Here is a 14,840-nt window from a genome sequence, read left to right as displayed (position 1 = left end):
CAGCTGTCTAATGGTTAGGAAACCTTGGCTTGAATGAAAAAGAATTGCAGTGCATAGGTAGCATAAAGATGAGAGTTAACTGATAAAGTCAACATCAGCATTGTGAAGTCTCATCCTCTAGCTTATATGAGATGTTTCATTTTGATCAAAATAGGTCACAGTGTACAGATGAGACAATTATAATTATGCTGGAGAAGGAGCAAAAATCTGAAAGATAATTAAGTTTGAGAGATACTGGAAATAAGATTCGTGCAAGTGGTTTCAGTACCAATATGAGACACACAGATGTCTTTTCAGTTCCCACTGTGTTAGAGACATCATTGGTGTTTCAAAACTCAATCTGTTTAGTCGGTTAGTAAGAGACAAGCTGGACTACAAAAGCTATTGCTCGTAATCCTATGTTTTCAAGAAGCTGCCTACCAAGCCGAAGAGAAGCCCAAGTGTAAATATTTTTGGTGATTTTATTTCCATATTCTTCCCTTCAGCAGTTATCTAACACTATCCTGAAAGCACAGTAGGTGTGCTGTGTCATGTAACGATCCTTTGTTCAGTCTTGTACTAGCTTTCTAGTAGAAGTACGGCAGCCCTTCAAGGGGTGTAGTTTGAACAGTAATGGAAATTATTATTGTAATATGTGTGTAATAGTCCAGTTATACTGTTGTTACCAACCGACTGTTTTAAGTTCTTTGTAAGGTTGAAGGCTGCTTTAGAAAGGGCCAAGTTACACCTGAAACAGGTGAGATCTTCAGGCGTAGCTGCTGTTGCAAATTTATAGTTTTCTTTATCCCCCCTGCAGCTTACAAAAACATTTTCCAAGGGATGTGTTGAATGCCTGCATGTTTCATAAATTTGGGGGAAAAAGAATCGCATTCAAAGAGTATGAAGTAGGACACGTTTGTTTTCTGCTAAGGATTCTACGGACAGCTTTCTAGCTGTAACTAATAAGGAGACTGTCTCATGTTTTAAATATCTGCTTTTAGGCTGATCACTGCTCACTTCTTTATTAAAACGGCTAAAAGCCACAAAACAAGTTGGTGCCAGGATTACCCACTGGTGTCTGGCCCTGCCGATGGAGCCGTTGTGTGTGTACAGGGCAGACACGGTTGCAGTGAATGCTGTCCATTTTCGTCGAAGGCAGAAGTGTGGTTTCGAGTGTACAGGGCACAATTTGTGGGGGAGGGATATGTTAATAGTGCAGTGCAGTAGAAAGTGGGGGCTGGTGAGACTGAAAGAAAAAAAGCAGAATGCTTGGGGACACGAGCTCCAAATTAAGGTGCTGGCAAACCCCTGAGGTTGAAGAAATATTTATTTTTTGCTTTACAGTAAATTTTTATTCCTTAGACTGCTACTGTTTAATTATTTGACTGTTTATTACTTTTTGACTTGCTTTTCCATTTTATGCTTCAACTTAGCCACGGTGGTGTAAATATTTGAGGTAGAATTAAGGGAAGCGCAGCTGTATAAATCCATTGCTTTTTTCTCCCACCTAGTTATCTAAGAAGGATTCTTTATTCTTTGCCTTAGTCTCTGAAAGTGCTACGAAGTAAGGTCACACTAAGATGTATGTGCATTTCTTTCTTTTTGATTCCAGTTAAACTTTGTCCAATGCATGTTGGAAAAAAGAATATTGCTTGTTTTGGAAACGATACACAAATAAAGTTTATTTTAAAATGTTTAGATGAAACAAGGAATTTTTCTCAGAGGCGTTCTTACGACAGTTAAATAGCAAGTTATCTGTATCTGAAGAAAGAGCACGAGAGTGTCTTTTGTAAAGAGGCAGGTCCCGAGAGTTCTGGAACCACATTGTGTGTGTAATAAAAGTGAAGAAATAGGTTTGGGGGCGGGGGGGGGCGTGTGTTCAACACTCATTTTTTGAACAGAACCAAAATAACTTAAACTGGCCCAAGGCTTCTCCCAGGAGAACCTCCTCTCTCATGCGGGACTCTGGCAGATTCACAGCCCCCTCTGCGTGTTCCTGCGCAGCTACTGCTGTGAGTTGTGCTACACGGTTCCTGGCCGTAATGTTGGTTTTGGCCTCTCCTGAGGCCGGTTTTTTGGTGGATTAGGGAGTTTGAGGCAAGTCTGTCTGCTGCATCTGAGAGCAGTTTGAATAAAGTGAAGTACCGGGCCCTGGGAATTTTTGACGAAAAAGGACTTCTGCTTGTACGTGGTCCTGTTAGCTTTATTTTACAGAAGAATGTTAAAGAATAAGTATGTTCCCAATGAGAGCAAGAAGCAGCAACTTTATTATAGTGTGTGGAGGAACTATTAATGATAAAAGTTTTGGAGCGGACTTTCTGAGAAAACAAGTAGAGTTTCAACACAGGAACTTTAATCCCCCAGTGTTCATTTTGGAAAGCAGAATTATTCTCCTACTGATGCAGTGCTTAACAGAGGCTTAGCTATTTTTTTCAGCAAGGGAAAGTATTCTGGCAACCCGGAGAGACAGTGCAAAGCCAAGTTGGAAGGCTTAAATATAATTCCTTCTAAAAATTCAGATTAAGGAACAATTTATGAAGTGCTGCTTGAACCAACATGGGTTCAAGGAAAATCGGATTATGGCAGTGTTCTTCAATAACCAAAATGTAGACATTTGATTTTTTTCATCTCGGACAGAAACTTAGTTTTTCTTTTCACAGTGAGGGTCTCTGTCCGGGAGCTCTATGGGAAGTGCACTGTCCTTGCAGTAGGTACTTGGCAGGAAAACTTGTAGTACAGCAAGTAGCCTCATAGAAGGAATTCATGATTGAGAAGGCCTAGGGACTAGAAAGATGGGCTTATAGCCCAGATCAAATGGGAACTTTCATATAGGAGTGTGGAGAGGAGCTCAATGCAGTGGTGTTAACTACAACAACAAGTTCTTAAGTTAACAGGTTTTTATGGAAGGAGGGTAATTCATATGTATTCACAGAAAAGAGAAAGAATTGATGAATTAATTTCATTGAGATGTAGTTCTTAATTGTGTGGATGTAAAATTTCTGGCCTGACAGATATCTCTGAGAGAGAGGTAAATCTCTTTACATGTATACAATTAAGTACTTCAAAATACTAGAATTATTAAAAAGTGTAACATCTCAACACCAGGAGAGCTAAAATACTTTTAAACTGGACTGTTGGTGACTGTCTCCAGGGAAGGTCTTTCTCCTGCGTGCAAAAGCTCCCATGGTTGTGCTGGGGGGGGTGGGGTAGGGAACTTTATCTTCCAACTACCATTCCAGTGTGTTAATTGCAAGATGATCATTCACTGTTTTTAAAAGATGGTTTTCTGTTGTAGGGCTCTTCAAGTGGCTGAGAATTGGGAAGTACTAGTCATACATTAAAAACATACCTCTTCGATTCATATTCTAGAGTTGTTATTTAGGATCTAGGGCAGACATAAACACAAAACTTGCATTCAGCTCTTTCATTGCCTGTGCGATGAAGTAGTGCTTTAATACAGAAATGAATTCGACATAGCACTTCTGGAAAGGCAGAAAATATCAGCTTTCCATATCTTTGTGTAATTGAATTGCTTATTTAAATTATAGTAAGTTCACAGATTCATATTGCACATGTAATTCTTTTTTTTTTTTTAATCTGTGCAGCTGACAACTCAAACCAGAGAGGTTACGGTTGGCTTGCTTCATGTAACAAATTGATGTGAACACTTAGAATTTTGGGATTGAATATTAAAACATTAAACCACATTTAGAAGAGAGAGCTGTCCAGGAATTTTTATTGGCTGGGTTAAAGAGCTGGAATGAGAAAAGATAGTGCATTGTATCTCTTTCACTGCAGAAACCAAACTAGTGGCTTTGTTTATTGGGGTTTAAATTCCCCTTGATTTGCTCATGGTAGAAGTTTGTTGTTGTTGTTGAGCAATGGCATCTACATCATAAATTATTGATGAAGTTTTGTCATTTCAAGTGCTATTAATTAGAAGCCAGCCTTTCAGTTTGCTTTGTTTTTGACTTAGCAGTGAGCAAGCACCTTTAAAAAGGTAAAGGTTCAGTTAAGTGTTAGACTACGTAAGTTAATGTTTAAAAAATTCTGTTTTGTCAAGAGGTACGCTGTCATATCTACAAGCTCAGATGGCTTCTTATCCGTCAGCTTAGGTATTCAGCTATCAGTCGCTTCCCTCTTGAATTGTGAACAATTTTTTAAGTGCTTGGAACTCTTAATGGAAATTGCAAGCTCTCTAAGAAAGGACCCTCAGTAAGGTATGTCTCTTGAACAAGTGGTAATGTGATACAGTGTTACTGAAGACTGATACTGCTTTTAGTGAAAGCAGCAAGATGTGTAAACCAAACAAGCTAAAAAAAAAAAACAGCCTAATATCAATGTGATACTAGAAGAAAGTTTCTCTTTTAAAATTTACTGAGGTTTTTTTAGTTCCCAGACTTGCTTTTTTAAAAATATTGTAATGCACTTAATAGTAATTTGAAATCTTTTTAGTAATGAATGTTTAATCTTGAACTTTGGCATTTGTGTGGTTTTTCAGTGTTAACATACCCATTTAATATCCCCATTTAAAGTACGTGCATTTATTTTGATATGTGAATACTGGTGTGAAGTTATAATAACTGTCTTTGTTTCATATATATTGGGTATTGATCCTATCTTAAAGTAATGATTTGTTTAGGAGTCACTACTGAAGCAAGTAATTGTCTAATTTAGCTAAGGCAGTTCAGGTTGATTAAGAGGACAGATTCTGGAGGGCTGGGAAGAAAGACAACATTTATTTTTAAGCATTCTCGCTTATGTGGACAATGAATTAATTTCCTAGCTCACTTTCATTGTTCTGTTGTTGTAATCTTGTTTTAGTGAGGAGGATTTGCAGTGAAATGTTAATAGCCATTGAAATGCCTGGATCTCTTGTCAAGTTGTTTTAATATACCCTATATTCAAATTGCATTGAAGTGCCCATTCTTTTGATTTCACCTTCCCCACCTTACTACAACCAATTTTCTAATGCATTTCCTTTATTGAGAAGCACAGATATACATTCAATCAGCCACATATTTACCTAGAAGAATACATTTCTGAGAAAGCTTCGTATATTTTAGCAGACAAACGGGAGGCTAGAGGTTGAGTTCTGTGACTGGTGTTTCAGGACTGGCTTCTTCACCTTGGAAATCAAAAGGAAAAGTTAACTCTTGCTGCGATGTGTGGTTGCTCTATGGTCAGGATTGGATCAGATTAAAGAAATGAATCCACGCTTTTCCTTCTGTCCCTCTGTTTTTTTTCTGGTTTTTTTTTTTTTTTTTTCTATCCCTCTGCTCTTTGCGTGTAAGAAAGTGTAATTCCTTGGTGCTTGTACCTGCACAGCCATGGATACATGGTTAGGTGATTTACAGAACTGGGATAGGTTTACTCTTTCCTAGCGAGTGGGAAGTTTAGAAATAACACACACAAGTTTGTCCTACACAGTGGTACAGACTTTCTGTGCTGTATTTAAATAAGTGCTGCCCTCATAGGGAAGGCCTTTTCTTAGGCATTCTCAATTTATCATCTTAAAAGTTTAAGTAAGATTTAGAAATAAATGTATAAACTTGTGCCTCAACTCCTTTTAGGGTAAGTGTTCTCTGAACACATCTTGATTATTAGCTTCAAGTCCATTTGAACTCTAGAAATTAGTTAGCTAGGTTTTCCCTGCCCCTTCTTAAATATCACACTTTTGAAGAAAAGTCTTGTTCCCCCTACTTGTCAGATGTCTTTCCCTGCCCCAGTAAAGACATGCCTTGCCTCTTTGTTTCCTCAAAAGACCTTATACGTAGATACCTCAAACAAGAGGGCATACTATTAAATTGTCAAGATTAAATTGTCAAGATAAAGCTGTATTTGCTTACCCAGGTGCAGTGCAACATAACCCAGAATGACATCTATAATGTGTTTAGAAGTTTCTAAAGCTCTTCTGTGCATAATGTAAAGATTCAGCTGTACACTTCACCTATAGCAAAGTGTTGTCAAGCATGTTGTGGCTTTTGGCAAGGTGGTACTCCTGTTACTGTCCAAGGGTCCATCCTAGTCCTTTTCCCAACTAACCTGCTCAGGTTAGGAAAAGGTGGGAAATGGCATGAAAAATTATCAGCATTGTCCGTGAACATGTTCAAAATCCTTCAAAAGCCAAGTTTTATTAACCACCGTTGGAGTAGTTTTTGTTGTCTGGGTGCATTTTCACAAATTTGTCTGCTTCCCTCACCAGGAATGACTTGTTGCTGTCAGTACTTTTTGTGGCAAGATAAAAATACCTCTCTTGAAAAAAGGCTTTATGTAAAGATTTCTGTATTTCTGACCTTGATGGTCTTAAAAATAATGCTGACAGACTCTTTAATTTTAGGAAAAGAAACCATTTTTTTCCTTCAAGAATAAGTCACTTTATCATAGGCCTCAGAATAAAAGAATAGAGTGGTTTCAGTTAGCAAGGTTGCTTTCAGTTTGAAAGGCATCTTTTGCTTTTGGCAAAAGTTTGTTATGTATTTTTACCGTAGTTGCTATGGGTGCTAGGGAATAGAGAAGTTATGTTGAAGGCAAAGAGTGTTTTGGCCTACCATATTCCTGAATTTCCATTCTTACTAGTTACTGCTGCCTAAAACAAACTTTGAGGGATAAGTCTGATATCTTTGATGTCATCTAAACTTTTAAGGTACAGTATAATTTGTGGTGTTGAGACAGATGGTGCAGCTAATCAGATGATTGTTAAACCACATTTAGAAATGGGAGTTCAGGGATTCATTTTTAAGTTGGCATTTAAATAGTTTATGGATATTAATGAATAGTAGGTCCAAATCATTTGCCTCGTACCACATGCGAGTGTTGATCCTGTTGGTTATCGGACCAAGAATGTCTTGTTTATGTAAAAGCTTGTACAGGATTTACTGCTACAGAGATGTTGAGACATGCACATTTGTGAGTGTATATTGTCTTCTTTGTCGTTGAGTATGTGATTCAGTTAAAATGGTCTGATTTAATCTCACTTTAGCCCAAGACTAGAAAAATCTAATACAGCTTTAAGACATCATTGTTTGGAAGAAGGAGCAGCTGACTAAAGCAGAGCCTAGGAAAGAGAATTTGTAAAAGGAAACACATAAAGGGCTTCTTACTTCTAGGATGTTGTACTGTAAAATACCAGATGATTGTGGCCGGCGTGTCAGTGACAGAAGCTGGGACTCACTTATGCGATTTTTTTACAGTCATCTTTGGTTATCATAATACCTATCTAAAAACAGATTTAGAGGTCAGGGAGGTGTGCTACAAAATGTAGATTTGGTTGTCTTTGGCAAAACGTGTCACTTCTCATTAGAGCAGGTACATCTCTTTGCACCTGCTTTCTTTCAGCTGGAGCATCCTCGTTAAAATTTTTCTGCAAGGTTGACTTCATCTGAGAAGCTGTTCTGCTATCCAACAATGACATTCAATGTCACAAACCTGTCAGCGTGTACGGCAACGTGTATGAATGGGGGAACCACTGTTTTCAAGGAAATGGGAATAAAACTGTGCAGCTGACATCTGAGGATATTGAACAAGGTCCCTGGATTCATTGGTGAAAGGATATTTGTGATATCTAACTCAGATGGCACTGGTATTTCTGGGCTACCTATGTACTCGTTGAAAAAGATGGTCTTTTTCTTTTGGATGTATAGGCAGACAGCAAAAAATAAGGCTCTGTGAATATGTTTCAAAATGCAAAACCTGGTCTTCGACTCTGAGAGTTCCCCTTTACCCTTTTCAAAGCTAAACAGACATCCCGGAATAAAAATGTACTTACTGGTTCTGACTTGCTGGAAGTGAGATGGCTGTATTTAATTTTAATTGTTGCTATGCGACTGAAAAATTACTCAGCTTAGTTATTCAAATGTGGTTTGAGTATTGATTGAAAAATTTTAGGGATGTTTCAATAAAATTGTGAAACACCTAGACTAAGATTCAGAGTTTGAAGAGAAACCACCCTTGAGCAAGTAAAGTTAGTTCTTCGTGTTCTTGGGTGGCTTCTTATATAGTGTTTCTGAGTTCAAGATCTGACTTGCATACATAAGTGCAGGATTATGCTCCTGAGAATAATTCCTCATAATCTGTTTATTTTATTAAATGTAAAGTTTGGAGCACTTTATTCTCTGGTTTTGCAGGATGGCTCTGTGGTAGGAGCCGAAACCTCTGAAACTAGCTACCAAATGAAAGTCAAATAATAAAAGGAAACTGAACAAATACAGTTCTCATGCAGCACAGCAACTTAATGAAATGCAAGGTTAATTTTGAACTTAACTTATGATTTATTTATTTATTTTCAGGGTCAGATAACGCTAATGGATGTCCCTGTATTTAAAGCAATTCAGCCAGAGGTAAGTAGGTCATTGGTCTTGTTTTCAAATTTAAATGAAAAAAAGTTATACCAGGTTATAAAATCTGGAATTGCGAAGTGTGTCAGTTCTTTTCCCAGTTCGTATAGCTCTGAAGCACATGGGTTTATAACACAAAAATATCTGGAACTAGTAATTTGTTTGGGGAATTAAGTATTGGTATTTAAATATGTTCAGCTAGTGCTAGAGTGAAGCATCTGGGTTTTAATGTTTCTGAATGATAAACATCTTGATTTGACCATTCTGATCATAATGTTTTAGGTTTCAGCTCCTCATACCTCATGCCGTACCTCATCCTGTCCTGTGTTTCTCTAACTGGTTCATATCTTTTTTGGAAAAAGAAAAATGGCTGTAACGGCATCTTGTGTTCAAGATGGGTGTGATCTGTGGGTATATTGGGATAATATATTGATGATTTGTGTTCTTTGTTGTTTGGTTTGTTTCTTTTATATAATGCCATATTCCTTTCTGATTGCAGCCTGGCTTGAACTGGTGTCTTCAGAGTCTTCACAGTGACTATAATAAATGATGAATTTGTTTATCCTTATTTCTGCACAATTACAGAATGTGGACAATGTTTTGCACTATTGAAGGTTTCTTTTTTAGTTTGTTGTCCACTGAATCAGTACTGTGGAAGTCTTTTTCAGCTCATCAGTCACCTTTAGACTGTCACAAGCTGTTTTATAGGTAGCAGGCTTTTGTCATGTCACTCTTGTGGCACACTGAAGAATATTTTGCTTCAAGTGGAGAAAAGTGCTGAATGTCTTGGTTGTGATTATTGACTTCGTCATTTGTGTACCCACAAATTTTTTGAAGGCTTCCTTTTGATATGTACTTGAAAATGTTGTCATGATTTACCTTTCATGATTTCAGCAAGCTGTTTCCCAACCTATGGGGATTTATGTGGGTTTTTTGGTTTTGGTGGGGTTTTTTGTTTTTGTTTTCCTTTGTTTGGTTTTAAATCCTTCAAAGAACCTCCCATTTGATCTCTTTGGCTTTTTTTTGTGGGCATCCTTAGAGTCTTTTTGATTGGCAGAATATGTTTATCCTGATCTTCTAATAGGATATATATATTTTTTTTAAACTCTTCTCCAAAACTTTGAAGCACTTTACCCTTTTATCTGATTCTTTTAAATATTTTTGTTATATGTGTGTTTGTGTATTTCTTTTTCTAATGTTAAGCATTAGAGCTATGTAGGACCCCCCCGCCCCCCAGTGTTGAAGTTGAATAAGCTATGGGTGCTTTTACACAGTGCCTCATCTCTAGTTACACTGAGCTTCAAAGTACTGGATATCAAAAAATTAAAACGCCAGTTTAACTAGTTAGGACCTTTCCTAATGATCTGCTGCTAAAGCAATTCCACTGCTTGAGCTTGATGGTAGTTTATTCTTTGCAGTCTGCTTCTAGCACTGCACAGGATGAGCAGTCAGCTGTGTAACAACCGCAAGCAAGCAAATTAGATATAGTGGCAGTGATCCACCTCGTAATTTGTTGCTCTTTTAATGCTACGTCTTGTGTCTCAGATTATGTTGTGTGAGTAGACCAACAGAAAGTCTCTGGGAGATGAGTAGAAATGTCAAGAAAGTACACTTAATCTCATTGGCTGTTCTAACTCTTTATTGTAAACTGTAAAAGGGAAAAGCAGAATAAAATAATGAAACTTATCTAAAACAAAAACTGTGAGAGAGTAGGTGAATATGTCTAGAAAGTGATTCCTTTTAAGAAATCTGTACATACTGCATAAGAAAAATACAGGTGGTGCCTTCCCTGGAAAATATGTATATGAGGAAGGGTAGCTGTTTTGACACTTCTCAAGTGTTTGCACAAAAGCAGTTGAAGGCACTGACAGTGTGCAAGTATTATTTGTCCATCAGTGCTCCTTCACAGGCACACAGGAGTCTGTTGTCTTGTGTTGAATGTGCCTCTAAATTGTGTTAATCCCCGATGGAAAAGGGGCATACAGATTAACTTTTCCATCAGAAGCAGCTAGATGCAATTAAAATATTTTCCTCACCTTTTGTGGAAGGGGAAAACAGACATGGAACACTTAGTTTGCCTAAAGGTGTCTTGACAGCAGATTAATGAAGTAGTGTAGGTTCTGAGTTTCTTTGAAGTATCTTCTAGACTGTACACCATGTCCCTATCTTGGTTCAACTTGTAAATCTTTACAGATACCTTGATGTGTGCACTCAAACATTGTTGAATTTGTAATTAGAAAAGAAAACAATGTTGAGCTGATTTCACCTGTATAAAGGGGCTTCTAAACGGAGGCTTTAATAAGTGACTAAAAGGCATTGATAGTATTTGGTTTTTTGATATCAGTGCTAGTAGATACTGTTTAGAATAAAACTTCACAGCTCTTGTCTGCATGCACGGTGGGAGATGATGAGCAAGGTCTTTCCCAGTGTGCTAGGATTTAAAAACTGGGTGTTTATTATAGGTTGTTGTAATTCACCAACAAATCTTTGTTATACAGGCTGTGCATCTTCCTCTGCTTCCCAAACTCTGTAGAGTGGTATCTGAATGAATATTTTTACCCTTTAATGTGTTTGAATTTCTTTTCCCAAATAAGGGTTCTGAAAGATGTATTCCACGATAGTTGATTTTTTTTTTTTTTAAATAACTGGAGATGAATTTTCACCATCTTTAGGGTGTGTGAGCCGTATTCTTTAAGTATTGTATTTTTTCTTGGCTCTCTAAATTGCTGTTGCATCTTCTTCATGTTACAATTTTTTCTTAAAGTATTGTAGGTTTGTTTTTTTTAAAAAGTAATGTCAGAATTTCATCTTTGTTATCTTAACAAAAACCAGAGCTGAATAACACTTTTTATAGCAATGCGTAGAAATTTTTTTTTAGCATCAAAATCAATTAATATACTCATATACTTCTACAGCCTTTTGCCTCTGTCTGTAGCAAATAAATATAATTCTTTCTGCCTATATTAAAATTTCCTACAAATATCATGGGTTCACGTGTGTGCTAGAGTTCCTACACATCACCCACTACGACTGCCTGTTTGATGCTGATGAAAATTGGGCAGGGAGCTTAACATAGCTCACATAACTCAAGATTAAGGTGAACTAGAAGCATGGACTTAGGCAGTTACCATGGCTTAGGTAGTATATTGTGACACGATCCTCTACCTGAGCTTTAAACAGACTGTATCACTCCAAGTGATACTGGGAACCACCTTTCTTCATCATGAAATATACCTGCAAGTTACTTCTGAGAAAAGAAAGTAGAAGGAATTACTGTTTCTTTGTTAATTAATGATTAGTGGACTGCAGTATAAGAAATGAAGATAATAAAGAACACACCTCTGCTACATAAACTTCTGTCCTTATGAAAGTGACCACTTTGCATTTTTAGTTTTGGGAAACAAAAAAAGGTGGAGTTTCCCAAGTCAGTCATATGATTTCCATCTATTCCCCATGAATGAAGAGTGGTGTGTTGTTTTTAATTTTCTTTTTCTTGTAGCGATTGTGGCTTTCTAGAGAGCAGTGACTATAAAGCAAAAAGGTAGTTGCAGACTTGCTCAGTTGTGCTGCTGGTAGCTATATTAACATTAGCTAACTGCCAGATGTCCCCTTGCAGGACACATTAACTTGCTTTTATTGGAAAATCTGATTAATTATTTTACACATTTTAATACATCCTCCAAAATTATTTACCCATATGTACTCCCATTGAAAATCTTTACTGGGATATTGTCTTTAACTTCTTTATCCCCTCTGCTTTACTAGGTTAGGCAGTGGAAAAAAAAAGGTTCACTTATTAAATATTCATCTCTGCTTGTTCTGAAGTTGTATAATAGTTCCACTATTAATCCTTGCTTTTTCTCTCCTCCTATTTTTGAAACTTCCACTTTGACTCATATATAAAGATTCTAATGAGAATCACAGTCTCTTCTGCCGTGTAGTAGAGGTTATAATTTAAGTGTTCCTGTAGTATTTTGTCAAGAAAAATAACATTCTATAGATTCAAAAAGGAATGAAACCCAAAATTAGTTATGAAGAAAGTTCAGCCTTTGTATTCTTGATCCTAAATCTTTGTCTTGCACCTCATTTTAAATAAATAACACAAAATAAGAAAATGGTAGCTGTAGTGATGTAGTTCCTGTGCTTGAATTGACTGGCAGTGCCAGCTAAGCCAGGTCTTGCTTCTGGTGCCTGTACCATGTAAGCCCTTAGATGTACAGTGCCAGAGCAACGGGTAACTTCGGCCCAGAATCATCATTGGTTTTTTTTACTAGGTGATGAGAATTGAAATAGTACAAGGACATGCCCTGAATTGTTAAGAAATTACTGTGCTTTCTCTACACCTGAGATGGCAACTAAAATTTTTTCCGCTGTTGAGAAAGTATAATCATCAGGTGCCAGTAAGTATGAATCGCCTCGTATTCTCCCAAGTGCAGAGCTGAGATTTGTTACTCTAGTGGAAGCTACAGCACTGGGAGATGCTGAGGGATAGAGAATGTAAACAAGAGTCTCTTGGATGGCTTCCTTCTGCAATAACCGGCTCTCCTTTGCAACGGGAGCAACTCAGGGCTGCGTGGTTGTCTTGTGCATAGTCATTGAAGTAGAGATCTAAGGAGATGGGCTTGTGCATTCCTGTGCCAAATGTGCTGGGAATTTCCAGGATAGGTTTTGGTGGCAGAACCTCCTACTGAAATTTGACGGAATGGCCCTAAATACAAAGCTGGAGATTTCGCATTCTTCCCAGTGCCTGTGGACAGGAGCATCTCGGAGCCTTCTCTAACAAATACCAGCACACCACAAACTCCAAGTGGAAGAATTCAAGGACTCTCTTAACTGGCATGAGACTCTTTGTAGTTTTGGGACGTTGGTTGAAAAGATGTTAAGAAGTTCCTGATTAAAAAAACAAACAAAAAACCAACCAAAACCTTTAGAGCTTAGAATATCCAGATACCAAATTCTTTTAAACTGTGACTGTCTTTAAATGGCACAGTTATTGGTTACGTATTGAGTCATCTCACCTGCATTACATGGTAGCTGGATGTATAGTGTGATACTGGTTTCAGTAAATAGTTTTCAATGTGGTGATAAAACTGAGAGCACTTCAGAGTGAAGATGTGGAAAGAAAGCACGTGTAAATAAAAATGAAAGGCTCTGCTTTGCTTTTATACCACTTTAATAATTAAGCTGTCTCTGTATTTATTATTTTTCTTGGTAGCACTGGAGTAGGTTGTGTGCTGTATGTTTTATATATGATCATCTATTCTCTATGCTATTATGTACAAATACAAGAGCTTATTTTGATACATTTAGTTTTTTATGATTTTAGTTAAAACTGCTTTATTGAAATTAGGTACTACTAAATAACAAGGAAGATGATGTATTTGCCCAACTGCTAAGTTTTACAGACAAGTAAGAGGCATTGTAACTTTGTGATTACAAAGTAATGCGTTTTCAGGCTTTACAAGTAATCTGTTAGATTGCTGAGGCCTACGGTTTTTAGAGTGACTTAAGTACACAAACTACATGATTAAGTTTTATTATCTTTTAAACAGGTCCCCTTGCTCACTTTTCCTCCACAAAACTATTTAAGTGCTGAGTGCTGTTCAACTTAAAATAAAATTGGCTCCTTTGGATGGGAAAACTGGAAATAGTGTTTCTTTTATTGTTGCTGCAAAAGACAACAGTTTTGCTATTTCTTTAATGGAGCATGGCAAGTTAAAATAATGGGACGTGTTTTAGCTTGAGTTAAAGATGTGTATCTTCTCAGTAGATGTCAAGTATCTTCAGAAAACAATTAAAAATAAAAGAACATGCTGCTCTCCCTAGCTCAGATTCACATGTAAAGCAGGATTTTCTGTGGTAACAAAATGGATCTTGAATTATTTAATTGGTTTCTAGAAAGAGCTGAATTGGGGGGGAAGTCCCTAATTCAACAAAAGATGAGTTGTGAAAACCTAATAATTCGAAACAGTTCAGAAATTACACTTGTGGAATCTCGGTTTACAGAAGAAATCAGAAAAAGTGTAGCTATATATTTGTTACTTCAACGTATTATTGCTCTCTTATTTTGAAACTTTTAACATTTGTCTCTCTATATGCTCTTGGCTCTGAATATGTGTTATGCACTAATTTTAAAAAAATTAATTTTCATCCTTTTTCTCCCAGGAGCTGGCAAGCTGTGGCTGGAATAAAAAAGAGAAATACAGTTCTGCACCAAATGCTGTTGCTTTCACCAGAAGATTCAATCATGTGAGTTGTGGGGTTTTTTTGTTTTTTTGTTTTTTTTTTTTCCCCCTATGTCATTACATGTATGTATTTAAAAAGTCTGGGAAATGAAGTGTTCTGGCACATCACTTTTATTACTGATCACAGCTGATTACTTGAAAACGTAAAGTATCTGGTATGAGGAGTTCCTTATCTTCAGGATATACAGGAAGACCAAAACAGTACTGAAGACATTGCTTTTTAAAGCAAAAACACAGCTGTTATTGATGAAACAGGAAAATATTAAGTGGGTGTCATCAT

The 14,840-nt window shown here is 37.0% G+C and overlaps 1 protein-coding gene across 1 annotated transcript in view; it reads left to right on the top strand.

The window, feature by feature from the left end:
* The window catches only part of RALGPS2 (Ral GEF with PH domain and SH3 binding motif 2), a 99,156-nt gene that overhangs the window by 6,353 nt on the left and 77,963 nt on the right, over positions 1–14,840 (top strand). The window contains exons 3-4 of the mRNA XM_009705618.1: positions 8,268–8,318; positions 14,481–14,564. Of these exons, the coding sequence (XP_009703920.1) occupies positions 8,268–8,318; positions 14,481–14,564 (135 nt within the window). The remainder of the gene's footprint in view (positions 1–8,267; positions 8,319–14,480; positions 14,565–14,840) is intronic.

The sequence above is a fragment of the Cariama cristata genome, unplaced genomic scaffold, assembly GCF_000690535.1.
Source record: "Cariama cristata isolate BGI_N322 unplaced genomic scaffold, ASM69053v1 scaffold8758, whole genome shotgun sequence".
Lineage (NCBI taxonomy): Eukaryota > Metazoa > Chordata > Aves > Cariamiformes > Cariamidae > Cariama > Cariama cristata.
Note: the sequence above shows the minus strand (reverse complement) of the source record. Positions and strands in the feature narration are given on the sequence as shown.